The 21,822-nt window shown below is 43.5% G+C and overlaps 3 protein-coding genes across 8 annotated transcripts; 2 read left to right on the top strand and 1 right to left on the bottom strand.

Annotated features, from left to right (window-relative positions):
• The first annotated feature begins 1,670 nt into the window (after nucleotides 1–1,670).
• On the top strand, nucleotides 1,671–7,503 carry LOC135636814 (uncharacterized). The gene is made up of 8 exons (XM_065149196.1): nucleotides 1,671–2,266; nucleotides 3,977–4,138; nucleotides 4,375–4,473; nucleotides 4,586–4,687; nucleotides 4,896–5,015; nucleotides 5,633–5,773; nucleotides 5,854–6,138; nucleotides 7,008–7,503. Exons 1-8 carry the CDS (start codon nucleotides 1,772–1,774, stop codon nucleotides 7,305–7,307), a joined length of 1,704 nt encoding a protein of 567 aa, XP_065005268.1. The 5' UTR covers nucleotides 1,671–1,771; the 3' UTR covers nucleotides 7,308–7,503.
• Nucleotides 7,504–7,723: 220 nt separating this feature from the next.
• LOC103981082 (putative 4-hydroxy-4-methyl-2-oxoglutarate aldolase 3) lies at nucleotides 7,724–12,072 on the top strand. Of its 4 annotated transcripts, none has more exons than XM_009397686.3 (3): nucleotides 7,724–7,943; nucleotides 8,083–8,198; nucleotides 11,384–12,072. In XM_009397686.3, exon 3 carries the CDS (start codon nucleotides 11,384–11,386, stop codon nucleotides 11,882–11,884), a length of 501 nt encoding a protein of 166 aa, XP_009395961.2. In that variant the 5' UTR covers nucleotides 7,724–7,943; nucleotides 8,083–8,198; the 3' UTR covers nucleotides 11,885–12,072. The 4 variants fall into 4 exon arrangements, with proteins under 4 accessions (XP_009395961.2, XP_065008599.1, XP_018679014.2 ...); XM_065152527.1 differs by having other exon boundaries at nucleotides 7,724–7,981; XM_018823469.2 differs by having other exon boundaries at nucleotides 7,724–8,002.
• Nucleotides 12,073–15,210: 3,138 nt separating this feature from the next.
• LOC103981071 (protein MONOCULM 1-like) lies at nucleotides 15,211–19,952 on the bottom strand. 3 transcript variants are annotated; one of them, XR_010495866.1, is made up of 3 exons: nucleotides 19,196–19,952; nucleotides 15,983–19,082; nucleotides 15,211–15,666 (listed from the first exon to the last, which is right to left on the bottom strand). XR_010495866.1 is itself a non-coding variant. In XM_065147412.1 (2 exons), exon 2 carries the CDS (start codon nucleotides 17,492–17,494, stop codon nucleotides 16,295–16,297), a length of 1,200 nt encoding a protein of 399 aa, XP_065003484.1. In that variant the 5' UTR covers nucleotides 17,495–19,082; nucleotides 19,196–19,952; the 3' UTR covers nucleotides 15,868–16,294. The 3 variants fall into 3 exon arrangements, 2 of the variants coding, with proteins under 2 accessions (XP_065003484.1, XP_065004300.1); XM_065147412.1 differs by lacking the exon at nucleotides 15,211–15,666 and having other exon boundaries at nucleotides 15,868–19,082; XM_065148228.1 differs by lacking the exon at nucleotides 15,211–15,666 and having other exon boundaries at nucleotides 15,868–19,026.
• Between the last annotated feature and the right edge of the window lie 1,870 nt (nucleotides 19,953–21,822).

Raw genomic sequence — 21,822 nt, 5'->3', positions numbered from 1 at the left:
ACGTGGCTGGCGGGAAAGCCGTAGGCGTATGGGTGGGGCGATAGGATCACGTGGGAGCTTAGGCCGCTGGCTGTTGGCGCGGCTCACGAGAAAGGGCCCATTCTTGTTTTGGTTTGATTCCGTGCGCGGCCCCCGCCACCGCCCAGGAAAATTACGTCCAAAATAATCTGCACGCTAATGATATCGTGTATTCAGAGCGTATGTATGAATGACCGATCCATCGATTATCCTGTCTATCTTCTATACGTGTGACTTCTCCTCCACTTGTTACTGTTTATATCAGTATTCATATGTGTATGACTTTCGGTGCATAGGTATAACCGATCTATAGATTACCCTACCTGTCTCGTATACGTGTAACTTCTTCTCCATCTTCTATTGTTGTTTATACCACGTATTCATACGTATAACTTTCGGAGCATATGCATGACCAATCCATGGATTACCCTTCTGCCTACCTCGTGTACGTGTGATTTCTCCCCTGTATTCATACGTGTGACTTCTGGAGCGTACATATGATCGATCCATGGATTACTCTGTTTGCCTCGTGTACGTGTGATTTCTCCTCCACCTGTTGTTGCTTATATCATGTATTCATTCATACTCGTGTGTGACTTCCGAAGTATATGTATGACCGATTCATGGAATTCCCAGCCTGCCCCGTGTAAGTGAGACTTCTCCTCCACTCTGTTGCTGCTTTGACCACTTCTCCGATGACACCCCACGAGCATATACCGTCCGCTGCTTGCACCCCATCCCATCCCCACGGTTCGAACTGGCCGTCGTCTTGGAATTGTGAGTGAATTCCCGTCGGATTCTCTCCTATAATTCGTACACCAGCAACTTCCCACATGAAAGCATGAGCCGTCGACATGGACATTAACAAGTAATGTCGAAGCATTAACCGTCAGGAATTCCATAAGTTTCTGGAATTCGACGATGTAATCCACAAGGTACAATTGTATTATTATCATTAGTAATAGTCAAATAAAATTATTTTTATTAGTCAGTGTGAATGCCAGTGTACGTACCAGCATACATACGTTATGCTCTGTGCTTGCTCATTATACCTGAATCCAGTGTGGGGAATGCAATCCGTACGAGAACGTAATTTGCTTTCCAACCGAAGCCTTTCCATCGCATCCCCTCTAAAATGTTCATGTTCAATTTCAGCTATACGAAGAAGATGGTAGGTCGTCACACACCTATAAATATTTAATTCCCCGCCGGGCGTCCGTTCACTGTCACACGTAAATCCCTCCACTCCATGGGTTTGAACTTCGAATCGAGGCGCCGATACTCATTCAGCAAAGCAAACAGTAGAGGAGAAACCTTCCGTCCTTCCGCCTACCACCTACCACCTACCACCAGCGTCTTCTTAGGTGGGACTGACTGAGGAGGAATAACACCAAGTCTCCATGTGCTATTTTAATATCTACTCTCATGTGTTTTGTAGATGACGAGAATGGAGGAATGTTTGTTGTTATTTTGTTGATCCAACGACGACGAAAGAGATTATTTTTTTGTCGATTCAATATTACATATTTTGAATAATGTTGTCATAATATAATATAATATAATATAATATAATATAATATAATATAATTTAATTTAATTTACCCCCATTATGATAACATTAGTTCATAAAACGTGGCTTTTCTAGGGAAATGTCTCAAAAAAAGTAAAACTTTGGTCCCTCCGCCGCCGTCTCTCTCGCCCCCCCGTTTCCAAATCTCTTCGCCTCCTTCAGACCTTACTGTTCACGCCGGGGATGACGACGGCCGCTTTCCGATCGGCCACGGGCCGATCCTCGATTGGCGGGCGCGCCGCTGCCCGCTCCGCACGCGACACCGGTTCTTCCGGCAGCGGCGGGCCACCCCGACGGTCGAGGAGCCTCAGCCGCTTCTCCGGCCGGTTCCCCCCGTCTCAGCCGGATGCGGAAGATTTTCCGACGCCCCCCGGCAGGTTCGTCAACGAGGCGCGCGGGTGCGTATTCCCGGAGATCAGCCTCGATGACGTCGTCGATGAGTTCTTCCGGGCGAGGGCCGAGTCGGAGGAGGAGGAGAGCGAGGCCTTCGATGCACGCTCCAGGCGCCGCAATTTTTTCACGAGCTACCCGATAAAGACGGAGTCGTCTGGTCGGCGCGGAAGGTCCGTGACGAGGCCCCCCCAATGCCGAACTGGACCGCCGAAGGGCGTCTCGAATAGTGTGTTAAGGCGGCGGCGATCTGTCTCCGTTGCTCGCCATCGGTGTAGCGACTCCGAGGTACCTGTCTCTCCCCGCGATCATCTAGATTGTCTAAATTTGCAATCTTTGGCGTCCGATGACCACCGTATGATCTTTCGTTCGCTTTGTTGCCCTTGTGATCGGATTACTAAACGACTACGTAGTCCACGGATAGAGAAACAATTTGCTGGGAAAAATATGATCATGTGACTAGTCCGACGAGTCTCCGGTATAGAATGACCATGGAAGGAGGAAATGCTTCTTCACCAAATAGTTGACTGACTCGTGTGCGTAAACACCCATCATGATTGGATCGATGCCAAGTTCTGGACAAATCGATCATCCTGGATTCTCCTTTCAAGTCCTTTTCCTTGGTATGGAAACATCACATATGTATTCAGCGTGGAATAATCTTTATTGATCAGAGATTGATTTGTCATGACTGCTTGACTCGATAGTATATTGGATTAGCCCTCGGATGCATTTTTTATTCGTTCACAGTTTGACATCTCTATTCTTAGTTTCTTAGTCGATGGAATGAGTTTTTGCTACTTGGATTTTGTGTTAAACAACACTAGGGAAAAGAATGTCTTTTTTGGGTAACTAGAATTTGAGTCATGAAATCAAATTAGATGGAAGGCTATGTTCATAAATCCTCTCTAGGCTCCATAATTGACGTGATCATCATGCCTTGGGGTTCCTTTTTGTTTTCTAATATCTTTACTAATTTAATGAATCGCTCTTACATGGTGGTTAACAAAGTAGAAGATTGTTTATATGGTTCTACTGCTAGGAGAAATAAGTGGCTAAGAGCATTTATGACCTTCAAAGTGGCTGCCAAAATTCAGGTCTTTTGTTTTTATCCAAAGAAAAGAGTATCATATGCAAAATGGATTTGTACATGTCCAAATTGAATATGTCTCTTTTTAAGGCAGTAAGCTGCCTGGTGGTTGGCAATCAGAATTTGGCAAATATTGCTGGTGGAATATTCAAAATCCTATGCAACTGGATCAAAAGGTGCTTCTTGTTGTCCAATCAAAGCTTGATGTACTTCTGATAGCATCTGATGCAGTAAGCATACTCAAAGTTTACTCTGATGGTAGTGTTTCCGTGTTTATAAGGGTAGATAAAGGTTCTACAACATGCTATATCATTGCTGTGACATGTGGTTTCTGTACATCTTAGCCTTCTCAAAGCCACAACCTTGATAGTATCTTCTTTATCAATGTGTTATATAATTTTTTTAAGTCAAGGGTTTTGCAGTTGTGGCATTATGTTAATCTTTTTCTGATTTTGCTGCTTGTGTTTTTCTTTTTATTCGTCAGCATTTTTTGACATGGTTTTCTGGTTAAACATTTGCTAAGAGCCAACCATCATCGAACAAATTTCTGCAGCAACTTGCTACTTACTTTTCAGAAAAGAATTAAAAGAATGGTTTAGTTTAAACATCTATCATATTGGTGTCAAACATTCAGCTAATTCCATTGAAGATACCTTGACTATTGTTCTATGTGGGCGTTGGTTGGTAAAGTAGAATGATATCCTTTAGCTTGTACCATTTTTTGCATGTAACCCTCATCAGCTCTCATTCTCCAATGTATGAACCTGCATGAACTCGTCAGTTATATAATATATGTTATCGCTTTTGCATCAAGTATTTGAAGCTTCAAAAGTTAGGATTTGAAGTTGTTTAGTTAGATCTAATGTCAAAAGAGGCCTTACTATTAGTTTTCTTCTTCTTGACTACAGAATGAAATGGATTCTCTCAGTTCCAGCACTCAAGTCATATCAAGGATTTCGGACAATGGTATATTGCAGCAGCCTTCATCACATAGGCCTGTGAATAATGTTGATGTTTTAAAAAGGACAATGAGTCACAAGGATTTCTTCCACTCACATGATAGCTACTCGGTAAATTCTCTTATATTTTACATGATCGTGAACTAATATTTAGGCGGTGTCGATGTGAGCATAAGTAAGAATGGGAAAGAGGTCGTTAGAAGATGAAATGGATCTTTAGCATAAACATTCTTGTATTCATGCCATTCTGCACTCTGTTGACCATCAAACAGAACAGTTCAACTTGTTTTTGTATATTGTCTTTGACAACTGATCAGACATTAATATATTCTTTTTTTTTCTAACAGAGCCATTCTTCTTCATTAACTGATGTTGAAGCTGAGGATTTTCATTCAAGGAAGCATGGGGTTGAGAAGACAATCCAGGCGGTTTATGCCCAGGAAAAGGTGTCTTATAGTCATGTCCACCATCTGAAACAATCTGAGAATCGTAATGTCATAGTTATGCTATTCTGTTTGAATAAACTGCAAGCCTTTGTGGTTCTTGTTGCATTTTCAGGGAGAAAATCCCATAGGGGATGACGAGGGTATTGGATTATATGAAGTTGTGCGTAAAGAAGTCAGACATGCAGTTGAAGAGATCAGGACAGAGCTTCAAAAGGCATGTGTGCTCCTCCGTCGAGCTCATTTGTCAGTTTTGATCTCATGTCTTAATTTTGATAAGCCATATTTAGTTTTCTGTTTCATTCCTGTAGTCTTATTGGTTGTTTCACTGCACCTTTTGTCTTATCTTGTCCTTATCATCTTTCCTGCATCAACATGGACTCAGACAAATTCTTGACAATACAATTATCTCATATTTTGTATAGGTCATGTTGAACAATGAAGCCTCAGCCATCATCAGTGATGATAGTATCCAACCGAAGAGTTCAGAAGTTCTGGAAGCTATTTCTGAGATCAGAAGAAATTACACAACCAAACTGGAGCAGGCATGTTAAACTTATTTTTGTGGGTGCTAGTGATGGTGCAGCCTTTGTGAACGGTTTTCTTAAACTGTCATTTTTGGAACTCATTCAAATTCTTTTTGTCTTTATGAACTAAGTGTCTTTAGATGGTTCATATAAGCCTGTTTTCCTTGAAATTGTAAGACAAATTAAAATTCAAACATGTCTTTAATAATTTTTGAGATAAAGAATACCTATAAACTGTTATGTTGATTCCCCAGGGGTCTCATAGTCTTGATTCTGTTTTGTTCATTGGCTAGGATAAATGTATCCTCAATTGGTCAGTCTTCTTCTTTCTCTATATATCCTTTAAAAAAAAGAAACCATCTTCTGTCAGTCATTTTATAAACACAGAATATAGAATTCCTCTTTGAACATGATGATACTTGGACTCTGTGGCATACTAATTACTTCTCTGTCATGTGGAATGACACTTGTCTTCCTCTAGCAATCGGTATATGGCATATTGGGTTAGGTCCGTTACCTTTTTTCACTTTGAGATGCCTATTTGATAATGATATGTGGAAAGGTCTCGTTGACCTTTCAAGTGCAATGCTGATTTATGTTAGTTCTATTTTGACTAATATTTATACGTACTTCAGTCAGAGAAGCGCAAGCAGGATTTATTGGCTGAGTTAGCAATGGAGGAGGAACGTGGTCAGGAGATTAGCAAAATTGTCAAAGAGTTGCTTCCTTCGCCAAAAATATCTGCTGTTCCAGAAAGGCAATCACAGTCCAGAAGAGTAAGAATTCTATTGTATATAATGATTAAAACCATATACGTTCTTATGACATCATATCTAATAAATAAAGTATTACCCAGAGGAGCAAAGATAGAACAAGACTGTCTAAATGCTTGAATGAAGAGGCAGAGAAGTATTTTGAAGATTTCCTTTTCAATGTTGAAGATACAGACATATCTTCTTTCGATGAAGAAAGAAGTGATGCTAGTTCAATCGTAAGAGATCCTGGATTACGTAATTCTGTTGCGGGAACTTATGAAAGAGTATTGAAAACTGCTCCTCTGCCTGCTGATGGAGACGGTGTTGTACTTCCCTGGTTGGAGTGGGAAACTAGTGTTGCTCCTTCCTCACCATGCAAAAGCAAGGTAGGATTGTCTGTCTCCTCAGGAAATAAGTTATGCGCTGCAGCACTTCCAGCACATTTTTAATTTATTTTTGGTCTTTTTGATCTTTACAGTTTCTTCTCATTTACTATGCCAGTAGCATTGTTAGGGTAATCATTTTCTCATTTTGGATCTGAATGGACTGTGACAGTTGGGAATATTATTTATTTTTCTTTAGTTGTCTGAGTGCTGAACAAACTTGAAGATATCAACATGTGATTACTGATACTATTCATTGATGTATATGTTGGTCTGCTCGGATTCTTGTTTCACCATCATTTTGAAAATAATCTTCATACGAAACACTATGGTATAACTTGAGCTAAGAATTTCTTATCCTCTTCTAGTTTGTTCCATTGCTCCAAAAAGCATGCTTTCAGTTTGCAGCTGACCTTCCATTTTGAACCAATATGTTTCGTTCTTGAGCTCTTTTGACATTGGAATTTATAGAAAGTTTCCCAAGTTCATGTATTCTGTTAAAATTGAAAATCCCGTGCACAAAGCATAAAAAGGTTTGGATTTGTGAGTTACATTTGCTTTGATGTTTTTCAGTACGAACGATTGATTTTTCAAGTAGATTTAAGGTTTCACCTCTTTCACATTTTCTCTCTGAGACAGTTTTGTCTATTTGGATGGTAGTTAGATTTCTTTCCCCAGTAATCTTTGAAGAAGCCTGTCGGTGAAGTATATCATCACATGGGACTTGACCCCTCCCTAGATGATGCTGAAACTTGGCTTGTGCATTTGTTACAGCACCTGGCTTGAATCTTATCGACACTGTGATTACACTCATCATGTTAAGACTCTGACTATTTAGTTAAATGACAGTCTTGACTTGGATTTTTTTGCAGGAAGCAAGTGCTGGTTTCGGTAATTGCTATCAAATTGCAAGCAGTTTTGGGAGTCGGAGCTTTGATGGCACTGACAGCTCTTCTGTAGTTTCTAACGACCCAAGTAGGAGCAAGTTTGGAGCAGAAAACCACCAGGGGAATTCTTATAATAGCAGAACAACCGCGTCTTCATTTGACATGGAAGAGTATCTCAGCTTAAAGCAAAGTGAAGATATTCTTTGTGAAAGGCTGAGACAGAGGCGAAGAATAGAGTCAGGTAGCATGATCCTCTGCCGAAGATTGTCGACAGATATCTGGTAGCTTAATCAATAAAAGGGATTCTAGAATTCTACCAGAGGGACTTGTGCATATGACATGTGAATTGTTTTCATTTATGTTGACTAGTGTTAGGTTCAGCATATCCCTCCCAGCGTAGTATAGCTTCTGGTTATGTTGTTCCTGGTGCATTGTTATATGTTGAACGAACGCTGCACAAAATTCAATGTCTCTACCACCATGATTCGTCGCTGCAACTATTCGTTTCTCGATGCAAATCATCGTGTGTTGCGGTGTTGTAAACAGGGTTCAGTGTGGTGCGAGATGCTGCAATATCCTTTCTGGTCCCTGTTTCTCCTTTATGCGCTTCCGTGGTACCCCACGTGCGGAGTCGGTCAGCCCATCGGAATTGACTACATCACCCTCGCTTCTCTTTCCTCTTTTTATGGGAATCACAGCAAGTAGATTTGATTGACCGCGTCCATCATGTGCAAGGAATAGTCCTGCTGCCTCGCCCCTCGTCGTCGAACAAGAATCTGGGGGAGTCCCTTTGCCCTTCGTGCCGGTAAAAAGGCGATAGACTGGATGAAGATGGGAACAGTTCGCCTGCCAGGATAGAATCCATGGTGGTGGTCTTCAGTCAAAGCTACACCCATCGGTTGGCTGGGGATCCTCTCGATGGTATATGCCTACGCCGTCTTTATCGGGACGGGGTATGGGTGCGTGTCAGACCCAACTCCGTAAGCCGTTTCAAAAGCTCTAACTTCCTGCCGTCAACCATGCCGCATCCCCGTCTTATGCCTCATCCATTCTGATCCAGGACGATATCCCACCCCAGTTCCGATAGGGATACAGCAGTCCCCGCGCTCCAGCAGATCCCACTGAGACCACCTCCAATTCGGCAACACCTTGTTTCGCCTTTTGCGGTCTTTCCAGGTATGAAATCTACGTAGAGATGCGCTTTTAAATTCCTGTTAATTTAAGCGGTGTCCAATCTCGCTGTTCTTCAGTGCGCTTTAGATGCTTGTTGTATTGTCCAAAAGAACTTACGTTCCCTCATACATGTTTATTCTTTTTCTTGTTCAGAATTCTTGATCACGCTTTACGTTGGGTTATGTTTTTTGGCTGTTCAACACTAGTAGATTTAAGGGATCGAAATTATGATGGGCAATAGGGCACGTCGCGTATTACTGTGCAGTGGCAAGTTCTATCTGTCATCATTTTCAGATTAGTCAGGGCTGTCACGTGTTTCTTGCCGTCGGACAACCAGCAGAATTGACTATTAGAGTTTGATCTGTCCACGGAATGTCTGGTGCTATTCACGGGTAGGTAGATGTTTTCAGGTAATTTTGCCTGAGGTGCATGCTTTATTATGGAGAAAACGTACACCAGACTTCGATTGTTTTGCTATGGATTTTCATGCATCAAAAGATGTTTCAGGACTGGATTTTGGAGACTCGAGTTTTTGACTGTTGCTTGGAATCAATGTGTGGTCCAAAGTAATCTATAAATTTGTCGAGTGTCTTATTAGTATGCGTGAAACAGCAGAAAAACCATGATAGAGTCCATCTTGGTGATAGATCAAGTGACAAAGGTCTTACTTTCCAATAAATAGCAACTGGTGGCAGCTACCGTTTTCTGCTCAGTGCTGTGAGTTAGACATCAGGAGAAAGATGATAACTTAGGCTTCTTGCTTGATGCATGTGCATCATTAGTTCATGCTTGCTTATAAAGTAGTACAAGAATAAAAGAGTTCTGTTGTAGGAGGGTCTTCATGTGCGGATTAAATTGTGATATGATAAAAAAAAATCAAATCATTTTGTTAGTATTCTACCATGTATTTTTGAATGCATCTTCAACAGGGGTGTGCCATCTTTTCTTGGAGCTCCAATTGATGTAGAAGAAGGAATCGAGATGACATAGATGTTTTATTAACGGTGCATCATGATGCTCACGTCAATCTCTTGTAGATGGCATAGACAACAATTAATTTATCAAGGGACAGATCATGATGCTCGCATAGGTCTCTTAGGTGCAATTGGTTTATCAGTAGATCTCACAGTATGACAATCTAAATACTCGCACGGACAATTGATTTATCAATGGGCAGATCATAATGTTCACAAAGTCTCTTATGCGTATATGTTACCGTTAGATCTCACACAATGACAATCCAATTACTACCAAGGACAAGAGTTCCTAGTTTGATACGTGGCACATATGGAAGCAAAACAAGAAAGAATCACTGTATCAGGTAACTCGCAGAGACAATTGATTGATGGGCTGGCACCAAAGTACCAAAGATTATGCATTCTTATTCAGAGATCGGATGAGAAAAATTAGAGAAGAAAGTTAAGGAGCATATTCTTTTAGCTCTAAGTATGCATTCTTATTTAGAGATCAGATGAGAAAAAATAGAGAGGAAAGTTAAGGAGCAGATTCTTTTAGTTCTTTTTTCTTCGAGACTGGAATAACCAACAAAATTATTTTTGATTCCAATTAAAACGAAAGGGGTTAATGCTTCATGCGATCCTTTCCTGTTTTTGCAGATCGACTTCAATTTTGCCTTTCATTTCTTGAACCATTGTGGAAGTAAGATATGTCAATCGGGTAATCTAATTTTGAAATTAATATAATCTTTTTTAACCTTTTCATATTGCTTTGGTGGTTCTTCTTTCCATGAGTATGACATTTTAGTTCATCCACTTGCTCTTCATGTAAAATTTGGTAGAAAGAATCGATGTAACAAAAGACACAAAAGTCTTGCCAACCAAAGAACAAGAAAATGAATTTAACAAAGGAAGAGAAAACATCAGGAGAATGAAACATCAAGTTTTTCAGCTTTTAAGCTGATACCTCAGGGCACCAAATATTTCAAGTGTAGCCGTTTCTTCATCTAGTTTTTCTCTTTAAGATTAGGGTATCAAAAGGTATATAGCATTGCCTTCATTCTACAAAGAGTGTAAAATGCAAGAACTATCAAACCCTTGGAAAGTTTCATTGTGGGATTTGCCTTCACAGTGCACCGACCAATCTGTCCATACAGCCACTTCCTGTGGGGACTTTTGGGGGAACATTTAATTAAAGTGGTAAGACAAGTGTGGTCCGAGGCAAGAAATCTATGACTGTCGACATCGACCGAAATGGACTGGAATGTTATTGCTGGATCTTGTTACATAAGATTGTGATAGTATATTTTGCTATAGGAAGAATGTGACCGAACCTAGCCTCTGATAAAAAAGGGAAGAGATAAAAGACCCATCCTATAGAAAGGAAGCATCAGTATGCACCAAAGCAGACAGAATCGGAAGGCCAGCCTAAAAAAGATTCCCATTGGTGGATCCGTGCATGGACTGATGGGGAATACTACTGAACACTGAAAGATCAGGAATCCTCCCAACTGAATAGTGATTTTACTGGTACTGTTGATCATATCTAGTTCTGTCTTGTAGATCTTCATAATTTGTTTGGTTGCTGCTTTAGCTGAGCTAGTTAGTGCATGCATACCAGAAAAGAAATCTTGGTTCTTGGAAGTCTTGCTTAACAGCAACAAATGTCATCTTTCCTCTTCTACTAAAGCAGCCAAGTCGGAGTGCCATTTGGCCAATAATTTGAATTTTGAACGTCGCAACACATGTTCATTTAGAAACTGCCTCTCCATCAAGTTTTCCATCTAGCTTGCTTGTTTTGGGTCCATAATAAAGAAAGTAAAAGGATTTCAAATACAGAATCCTATCACATTATTTACCTAATAAGGACTCTCAAATAACATTTTATTTTTCTCTTATATGAAATTTGCCGACAATCTGGCGAAATTCCTGAGTGGTCAGATTGCGCTAAATGCTGTTTCGTTTGTTTATTTTGTCACCGAGCATCCATCAACTGTGTATTGCATTCTTATTATACTGTTTTGAGTGCACCTTTCTTTTCCGATGGTTTTCTGTCACATGCATGCTTCTACCGAGCGAGAAAAATGAATGCCAACCAACGCAGCTTGTGGCTGCAATAGCAATCATCAGTAGATCCAGAGCCTTACGACCGCTGTTCTCCTGTTATCCTTTAATGCTGGACAAAGATACATGGCTTGCTAGTTGAACATGGTGGCTTGTGCTGTGCTGCAGATGGGTTCATTGGCAACCGCTGAGCTTTGCGATGCAAATGCATCGCTTCTGGCGAAGGGGGAGCTGCGAGTTCTTCAACCATCGTTTCAAATGTACGGGCAGTGCCGAGCATTCTGTGGACCCATAGTGACGCTGAAGGTGTTCGAGGACAATGTGTTGGTGAGGGAGGTGCTGGAGGCGCCGGGGGATGGGCGGGTTCTGGTGGTAGACGGTGGTGGGAGCATGAGATGCGCCTTGGTGGGAGGGAACCTGGGGCAATTAGCCCAGAACATGGGATGGGCAGGGATTGTGGTGAACGGGTGCATCAGAGATGCGTATGAGATCAATGGCTGTGACATCGGGGTCAGAGCGCTGGGATGCCATCCCCTCAAATCGAACAAGAAGGGTCTCGGTGAAAAGCATGTCACTGTTAACATCGGGGGCACCATCATCCACGATGGTGAATGGCTATATGCCGATAGTGACGGCATTCTTATTTCCACTATCGAGCTGTCTCTCTGATCTTTTTTTTATGTGAATCACCCACTCACTTATATATGTGGACACGCACGGTAAGAAGTTTAGCTCGTTTCTGCTCTCTCTGCTGAAACAACGACCGACGATAATACTAGTAATATGTATGTCCTGTTTAACTTGTAAATCTTACCTCCCGTCCCGTTTTTATGGTTCTTCCGTCGTTTCTCTGTGAACCTAATGCCTGTTGTTGTCTTTGTTGTGTTATGTATCTCGGGGATCCTCCGTCCATGCATGCAAATCTCGCAGGACAATCTGGCATTTATGCTTCTTTTTATTTGATTGTGTAGCGATGATCCAGTTGCTAATACACATTTTCTTTTGCGTTGCGTGTTACTACTACTACTACTACTACTACTACTACTCGTCGATGGCATGCTGCTGCTTGAGCGTACGATGGATGGATGGTCAGATAAATACAGGTAGCTGTTGCATAAGCAGATGATGATGATGATGATAAGATGGAGAGCGAGGGCGGCAGATCCCGAGAGCGAGGGCGTGTTGTCGCATCTCTTCTTCTTCTTCTTCTTCTTCTTCTTCTGTGGTGTAGATCTTATACGTGCCACCACACTTGTGTCATCCGTCGACCTCGCGTGCATTTGTGTGCATGCCAATTATTAGGTAACGCACACACTCATTACTGGGCCTCAATAAGTCAGTCAGATTCTGCAGAGGGAGCACACTTTTTGGCATTACTGCCAGTCTGTAATAAATCCATGTCTGCTCACACACTTTCATCTCGTCAGTCGTTGTTGGTGCTGTGTGGACCCATTCCCATTCCCATCTCCATCTCCTCTCCCGCTACTTGTCAAACCATATTCCTTCTGGCGGCCATTCGTAGGAAAAGCCTTTAGAAAAATGAGAAGCAACGGGTGCGTTCTCGTAATGCTGTAAACTGCTATGCACAACGTACCAAAATCTCATGCTTAGGCAGCAGCAGCAGCAGCTCACTTCAAAACCCAACACAAACACAAACACAAAAACAAAATAAAACAAAGATGCACTCTAATTGGAGCATCAACCGGAGCTCGTCCGTGTGCACAGTGTGTACCAGTTACACAAGCCTGCCCGCTTAGAATCATTCTAATTACTTGTGCATCTCTGCCTACCTGCCTACGCATGATGTGGTGGCCTCTCGTCGGAGGAGGCATGCTTTAAGCCTGGGTTTGTTCCGTCCCTGTCACCAGCTGTAGAATCTGACAAGAGGCCAAATCGAGCAGGGATGATGGGGGAGGAAGGTGCGTCCGAACATCTAATCTACTGGTTAACTTGGTGGGATGATCACATGAATCCACGGGATGACGTCCCAAGGAATGCACAAGATGCCCAGATATGATCATGCATCAATGGAAGCCGGTCGCCCTCCCTGTGATAGCTGGGTGAGGGTGGACCATGCATGCGTGCTTTCTCAGCTTGGTTCTTCCCATCAGATGTCGGGGTACTGTCGCCCGAAAAGATGCAAAGACCGCTTTCACACTTGCTTCCCACAGCTTCTCCTAAGCTACGGGTGGATGAATCGATGGTTTTAGAATCGCCAGAGGATCCTTGTGAGCCAGACACTCTATTCCGAAAGGCAAACGCGCAACGGGCCTGTTTGTTCCTTCCTGCACATCTCATCTTTCATCCTTCGTCTCACACACAGATGAATCAGCGGAGAGAATTAGGTTCTTCTTATCCCGACGATACACAGAAGAAGAAGAAGAAGAAGAAGAAGAAGAAGAAGAAGAAGAAGAACAACAACAACAACAACAACAAGAGCGTATGAAGCACGTCAATAATTGCAGGAACGATTAAAGCCTGAGTTTGTAACATCAGATCGATCCCTTTGGTAATCGGTATCCGATCGCTGTGTGTGGCACAGAAACCAAAAGTTACTCACATTTGTACGAGGAGCATGGTAGAGTTCCAAGCCTTTGTCCCAAGGTACCAACCATCTGCCATGGCCCGATGCAAATGGGGGCGTGATGTCTCCTTCATGAGTGTTGCCACTTGCACTTGGACAAAATATCTAGGATGTCTATCTGCACTGCTTGTGCATGCAGACGGAAATAAGAAGCTCAGTTTCCAGCAAAAGTGATTCCATCCTTTCGTCCTCGCTCGCCCCACCTTAATCATTGCAACTACAGATGTAGAGTCATTTACACATATCTTCATCTGCAGTAGTTTCCCTTCCCAGTCCATCCATCCATCATCTCATGCCTCTCTGAAATTGACTACACGGTGCTGCTCTTTGGTCTTTCTAGGAAGAATCACCACTTCCACTTGGGGAATTTAGATCGTGCGTCAAATCTAGAGCACTAATTCAATCTTTAATCTCTTCACCATGAGGATATTAACCGCTAGGCCAAAAATTCATAGGTGGAATGCATAGTGCATAAGCATTGTTTGTTTAAATTCCTATGCTTTCAACGCTCGAATACATAAATAAATGTCCTGTTTTAATGCTGTCGTAAGCGCAGTGGCTGTGCTGTGCAATGCTCGGAGTTGATGTATCGTATGATCTTCTTCGCATCGCAGGCGATTAGCAAATCCAGTTCATAATTTCATGTGCTACCTTCCTTCCTTCCTTCCTTCTCATCGGAATCGGCATGCACCATCTCTTCTTCTGTCCCACGGAACGGAACCGACGAAAGCATCATCGGAATCGGAATGCACCATCATCGGAACGGAACCGAGGAGAGCATCATCGGAATTGGCACGCACCATGGAACGGAACTGACTATAAAAAGGGGTGGGTCTTGTTTTATATAACAAGGTAACACCGCTTTGAACAATAAATTATCTTGCATATGGCTACTGTCATGAAGAACTTTGGGAGACAACGGACCAGAGATGGCCGGCCATATGAGTTTGTAAGTCAATATATTTTCGGTTGCCCTCAGACGACAGAGACGATTCCAATGATAAAAAAAGATTACATTAACAAATAAAATTCAAAGTTACTTAGTCGCTAGGATTACATGAAATTAAAACCCGGTGCATATATATATATATATATATATATATCATCATCATCATCATCATTTATGGTAATCCATATCTGGCCAACCGTTCTGCCCTCCATCAGAATATCTCTGCAATGGTCTTCGTCTATCTCTAGGTAGAAGAGAGGGATATAAAGGCAGAAAGAATGCAGTTTAATCATCAATAGGAGAGAATATGATGGGACGTATGAACGATGTTGCATGCCTTGTGTGATCACAAGAAACGGTTGGATATTGCATACTATTTTCGAATGTTTTTTCCTGATAGACCTCTCATTAATTCCTATAAACAGTTGGATCTTGCATCCTTTTTTTTTTGTTTTTGTTTTATACACACATCTGAGTCTATATTCTTTCTCGAAATAATAAGCTAGCTTAATTTGGGGGTGGACAAACCAAGCAAGCTTATCGGACATGGAAGATCAAATCTTCTAAATGGAATGACTTGTGTGACCAAATTTGGCCTTGTGAGTAACCTTGTTCTTTTGGTAATTTGAGGGAACACAAAGACAAGATATAAACAAGGTTAGAAAGACAGGAATGGAGCACAAGGGATCGACCTAATCTATCGACGAGGATCTCTATCCACTACTCCATGATTGCTCTCGTAGATCAAATCTTAACACATCTAGCCTCTTGCAGCTTTTTCTTCCCTTGATTTGTTTATGGGAGGAGACTTTGCTGATCAAGTATATTGTATGATACTGGTTAGTAGTGACCAAGCATGATTATTACACGAAAAAGCATCCTGCATGCACCAAGCAAAAGAGAAGATGCCACTGCAAGCTGCAACATAAAATACCAACAATTTGGTGGGTTGCCAATTAACCAGAATAAACTAAACCAAAAACATACATCACAACATAATACTACCATCATATGCTTCTTCCCTAAAGAAAGAAAAGAACAATATCCTCGATGCCAAAATCACATCATTGCAGACCTACAAAAAGGGAATACATGATCCACAGCATGCAAGGCGACTACTTAACAAATGGCGCAGCAATCCTAGTTACAGTTCACAGGCATATGGATGCAAAATATAAAGCAGAGAGAGAGAGAGAGAACAGAAAGAAGAGAACCCTACCAGAAGGGAGATTACCTTGGGAAGCAGGAGGAGACGACTTTTAGTGTTCACAACTTCCGAGACTTCCCATGCAACGTGCATTGCATCCGCATTGTCCTCCCTCCTCCTAGTAGAATATGGAAGAAGCTAGGGTTAGGGTTTCCTGCCAGGGTGTCTAATGATGGTCTACACAACGCACGCTCAGCGATATGTATAGATCGATGTGCGAAACTTGCCCATTCGATATGGTTTCGCTAATCATCGCGAAACCAAAGAACGAGTAGGTTGGCAACAATAGTTGTAGTTGAGCAACGTGTGGGACTTCCTTTTTCTCCTCCTCCGGGTTCTTTAACGCCAAGAAGACACGGAGAAGAGGTGCCTGTTCTGCCACCCTAAGAGGAGGGAATCCCTCACCAACTCCACCTGATAGCCTTCCGAAGGATAGTGCAACCGGAGCAGCAGCCGCGCCTGCGACACCGCGAAGTTGCTGAGCTGAAGGCTTGAGAATCCGGCGTCACGCAGTACATTCTCCCATCTCTCTGACCTCTCGTGCCCGCCACCCTCCCCGCCGACAATGCCCTCTATCTCCTGCCCCAGCCAGACCTGCTCCACCGCCAGCCTCTCCTGGCTTGTCGGGGGCAGCGTCGCCTCCAATGACTCGAACACTGCCATGTAGTAGTCCAGCGCCTCTACGAACCTCTGCATGAAGTTTGGCGAGTTGTGGCTTGCTTCCCTCTCTGCCACCGTCACCACCGACGGGTTCATCGCTCGTATGGTTCGCAGAAATGCTTGTAGATCCCTGGATCCGTCCTCATTCCCGCCCTCTTTTTGTAGTTTATGCAAGAACAGTACACAGTTCACGACAAGGGTCTCGCCGGGATGGAGTTGGAAAGGAGAGGGGGTGAAATTCAAACTGGTGCTTGTGGGATGGAGGAGAAGAGGGTGGAACTGGAACCCTAGGCCCAAAGAGTGCGCGAAGTTTTGAAGCCGGTGACCGGTTCGTCGGAGGACTTCCAGGTTGCTTCCGGTTCCGGTGATACGAATGAAGGGAGGATCACTGGGATCGGAGCGCTCGGCGATGGCCTGAAGGAGAGGCGGCCATTGCAGGCCGTAATAGGTGTCAAAGTCGAGGATGTGGATCTGGCGGTGGCCATCAACCGCCTCGAGGATTGCCTGGTTTGGGGTGAGGTGAGAGAAGCGGAGGAATGGGGAGATTTGGTTGAAGGACAAGTATGATGATCGGAGGGAACCCAAAGAATCAGCGGAGGGCGAAACGCGGCCGACGCGGACGGAGAGGGCACGACAGAATTGGCGGATGAGGCGTTCGGTGGAATCGCCACAGGGGGATGCTGCTGCAGAGAGGATGGAGATCGCGCGGTCAGCAGCAGGGAGGTCGCCGCGGTGGACAAGGTCGGCACAGCTGATCAACAGTTGTCGAGTATGGATAGTCGAGGAAATTAGGCCGTTTTGAGGGCTCGGGTGGTGATGACTGGGATGAGGGTGGGTTTCTCGAGCTCCTCCTCCATCGGACATCAGTGAGCTAAGCATGTCTCCAGAGTGGTGGATGGGGGAGGTGGGGGAGCCAAGAGAGGAGGATTGGTGATGCAGTGGCGGAGAAGAAGAACATGAGTAGAGGGAGATTTTGGAACTTGCATCCCTTTGGTTTAATAGGACATGTCGAGATTTAGCAGCTATCTTCACAGGACATGATCTGCCAAAAAAAAACACCAGTGTGGGAGTAGCGATAGTTGTAGAAGTAGTTTGAGTTGTTGCAGGAGCAGAGGTTGGCAGCTTCTCTGCAGATCCACTGTTGTGCAACCCCTAGATCTCTCACCAGTAATTCGCCCGGGGTGGGGTGGGAGCGTGGGCCAAAAGTTCTATGCTTCTTCTCGTCTTTTATCTGTTCACATGGACTTGGGGGCTCCCAGCTAGGGTTGGGTTAGGGGCTCCGTCTGGTGTCGTCTCAGGAACGAATGATGATGGGTCTAATCGAAGGTAGCTAGGAGGAATCTAAACGATGCCGAGGAGTGGGCAGGGAGCATTCCAATCCGGTAGAAAGCGCAGGGGAAACGATGGAATGGAGAGGAGAGAGAGATGGGGTGGGGTGGGGTGGGGAGTAGGGAAGAAGCACGCATAGGATACACGAAAAGAGATGCTTACATTGAGGCGTGATCAACCGAAAAAAGAAAAGAAAAGAAAAGACTGATCCTAATCCTCCGAACTGGCGGCATCAGCCATCTTCTGTTTGTCCCTCGTCTTTTCTTTTTCTTCTTTTCTTGTCGCTCCGTTTCAATCCTAGCTAGACACCCCCCCCCCCCCCCCCCCAAAGCTTTCAATAATTGAATGGAGGAAGGCAGGCATGCAGCACACCCTCCCGACTCCAACATTCTTTTGTTTAATCACCTAGTGGGATCTCCGTTAATGGCCTTTCCGATAACTTTCTTGTAGATCCCCTCCCCCTGTAGTCGGAAAGCAGAGGAGACTGTGGAACAAGCAATCTCTCTCTCTCTCTATACTTTTATTCATCATCTCTACCTAGTTTCTCCCAGGTTTGAGCATGTGTCTGCAGGGAGAGAGGGACACAGCAATAACCTAGCGAAGAAGCACACCCCCAAAGACCAGCGTCCACCGAACTCTCTCACATCAATTCGAAACCAAGGAGGCATCTCGGTGAAGCTGATTAGCCAACAAATGGAATATTGCAGGCCCCAAGCGAAAGCACCATAGCCAAACCTGATGGAATGCTTTCGGGCCACACCTCCGGATACGAATTCTCCATCACCACCGCCGTCTACTTTCACGGTCATTGCATATGCCTTCCCTTTCATGATTCGCACTCTCCGAGCGATGATGGATCCGGGGCTTTATATCGAGAGAAAGGATCAAAACTTCAGCTTCTTCTTCTTCTTCATTGCTTCCCTCCTCCGCCCGAATATAAGATGGTAAAGAAATTAAGGTGTCACTGATATTATTATCAGAGGAGTCGTAGGCCAATTCTACGTGCCACGGCTGTCAACCGGCTTGAACAGAGTGTAAGAGATCTCACTCATCGGCAAGAGAATCTGCTTCTCCCTTCTCTTCTACTCCGCGCGCGTGCCATCGGGTAAACGGGAAGACAGTAATCAATGAGAACAAGCTGCAAGAAGACAATCTAAAGCAAAACGGGATGGAAAAGAAGAAGAGAAGGAGCAAATAGCCAAACAGACAGCCAAACAAAACAAAAGCTGCTCTTCTTTTGCTGAGTTTTACCTCTACCGCAATGACTGCACCGACTTGACGTCATCGGAAGTCCATCCCTAAGGAATCTCCTCGGAGGTCTTGTGGTTCTCCCTCTCTCCGTTTCTATCACTTCCTCTCCTCGCTTCTGCCCTGCATCCGTTCCTTAATTTCCTGATCACCACGTCACTCATGCTGAGCATTTACATTAGCAAGCGCAAGTCCGCCATAAGAATGACCTAAAAACTGAGACGGGCAGCGACAAGTTTGAGGAAGTAGGCGCAGGTGGAGTTAATAAAGTCAGGAAAAGGTTGCGCACTCGATCAAAACACATGGGGACCAAAGTATGATATCAAGAAAAGCAATGGAAGAATTGGAACATAGAAAAACATATGTGCTACAAATATGCACCACCAGTCCACTACATGGACACCTACACATCATTGATTGATTCCGACTCTCTCTCTCTCTCTCTCTCTCTCTCTCTCTCTCTCTCTCGTGTCGCAATCTCTTAGCAGTCCAGCACATGAACCCGTCGTGAAGATAACTCACGACACTAAAGCTCGGTTGCAGCGCTACACACAGTTTTCTGCTCTTACATCTGATCGAATACAACCATCGAGAGTGACTGGTTGGTAGAGGAAAACTAAGAGGAGCTGGACCAAAATGTTCCTCTTGCCTACGGAGAAGACAAGGAATTTATCGGCCACGGACCAGGGTCCAGATTCTCAATCAATCAATGTAGGGGTGCAATTCCATGGTCTCACAAGTGCAAAAGCCAATTTTCTGCATGTCAGACGACTGTAATATAATTAAATGGGGTGATCGATCATGGATCAGCACCAAGGAAAAAAGGAGGTCAATATATAAATAAAATACACACAAAAACCCAGAAAGGTTAATTAATAACCTGCATCGATCGATGAGCGAGAGCGAGAGCGATCGAGAGGAGACTCGTTAAGACAGACAGAGGTTGATGATATACACAAAGCAGTGCGAAGCTGCAGAAGAAACATAGGATACCATAGCCCAGCGTACTTTTGCACCAACACATACCGAGTTTGGGATGGAGGTTAATACCTACCTGTGGGCATCCATCCTCGAAGCTTCTTTCTTCTTTCGTTTTTCTTATCACGATAAGCATGATTCAAACATATGCTAATTGAGAAGCCTATCGACGACAATTATTCGATTGTCATGCTATGATTCTCATCTCCAAGAAAAGCTTTTGATTTGATGTATATGTTTCATTTTGTAACTTGTCGGATCTTTGCCAACATATATTCCGCTTTATTAATCATCCAACTTTTGCAGCTTTGCCTTTTTTTATTTTCCCCCTCATTTATGTGCTATATTTTTTGACTTCTCCCTTTGGTTCGAGGCTTCCATCTTGCTATAGAGTTTTAATTGTGAGTAATATTACAGATTAATCTGAAAAAAGGTGATGATTTCTGTGCTAAAGATTCTCTCCATAAGCCTTCTTCCTAAAAGTATATTTCATCAATGAAACCATGTTAAAAAGTTCATTAATGGTAAGTGAGTCAAATTAGTCAGGTTAACTTATATTGATTTAGACACCAATTAAATCCAAAAGCTTAGGTTGTTAGATTGTGAACTAGATAGACTCTCTCTCTCTCTCTCTCTCGATATTTATCGATGTGAGATTATTTTCTCTTAATCTCTCCTGCTACTTCAATATCTTCTAACACTTAATCTCTATGCTAAGACACTTTACACCTTTTAATCCGTCCAATTTCTTTATCATAATGTCTGATTACCCACCCCCCTACTAACGATTCCACTTCCAGCCCGTCGACCAAGTAAGTTTGACTACTAGTCCGCTTTAATGTCTCTTTAGTCCCAAATCTCCCCCTCTTTAGATTTGGTCTCACCGTGGAATCGCAAGTCAAACTCATCCAACCAACGAAACATTACAGAGGTTTTCTGCCACGTACAACTGAGACTGTAAAGGATATATCTCGGGTCATCTTCCTAGCTTCTTCTGGTTTGCTCCTTTAGCTCCACTCACACTGATTCTGCTCATAAGATTTGCTAGAGGAAAAAAAGGTCCATCTCCAAGATCATCCTTATAGTCAAAATAGACAACTTGGGGAGATTCCAGTGCCAACAAAGCAAAAGATTATGTTTCCGATCGATGATGCGGATCTAGTCGATGGCGACATGATCTTTGGGGGGTTAAGCAGCGAAAGAGAGAGTGGATGTAAAAAAGGTACTGGGGATGTTTATCGAGTTTACCCAACAATCTTCCTGCCTATTGATTCCCTCGGAAGATTCCTTCCCCGCCCTTTCTCAGACTCATCAGCATCGACACCGAAAGTTCCACCTATCCCATCATGTCCCAGAGCTCCACTAAACAATGCCATAGTGATCGGGGAGATGGTTTAAGAGAAAAGAAGCCCAAGGGAAACAAGGCGGGCAACAATGGCAGGTAACCTTCAAACCCACACCGCATGCAGGCCCACAGGGCCTGCATGCAAGTCCAACCCGACCCAGCCTTCGCCCAAGTGGGAAGAAGGAGTACTTGATCAGCTGTATGCTAACAATTGACTTCGCATCGATCGACCTTGCATCCAGAATTTGCAATTTATCTTATCGTCGGAACCACCAAGTGCCTCATTCATCAATCACAACCACAACCA

This window comes from Musa acuminata, chromosome BXJ1-1 (assembly GCF_036884655.1).
Source record: "Musa acuminata AAA Group cultivar baxijiao chromosome BXJ1-1, Cavendish_Baxijiao_AAA, whole genome shotgun sequence".
Taxonomy (NCBI): domain Eukaryota; kingdom Viridiplantae; phylum Streptophyta; class Magnoliopsida; order Zingiberales; family Musaceae; genus Musa; species Musa acuminata.
Note: the sequence above shows the minus strand (reverse complement) of the source record. Positions and strands in the feature narration are given on the sequence as shown.

Bases quoted from the DNA above. Each gene is read 5' to 3' on its own strand.
- LOC135636814 (XM_065149196.1), top strand. From the start codon at position 1,772: ATGACGACGGCCGCTTTCCGATCGGCCACGGGCCGATCCTCGATTGGC. The intron at 4,139-4,374 runs GTAAATTCTCTT...TTTTTCTAACAG, and splicing joins ACTCACATGATAGCTACTCG to AGCCATTCTTCTTCATTAAC. The intron at 4,688-4,895 runs GCATGTGTGCTC...TATTTTGTATAG, and splicing joins TCAGGACAGAGCTTCAAAAG to GTCATGTTGAACAATGAAGC.
- LOC103981082 (XM_009397686.3), top strand. From the start codon at position 11,384: ATGGGTTCATTGGCAACCGCTGAGCTTTGCGATGCAAATGCATCGCTT.
- LOC103981071 (XM_065147412.1), bottom strand. From the start codon at position 17,494: ATGCTTAGCTCACTGATGTCCGATGGAGGAGGAGCTCGAGAAACCCAC.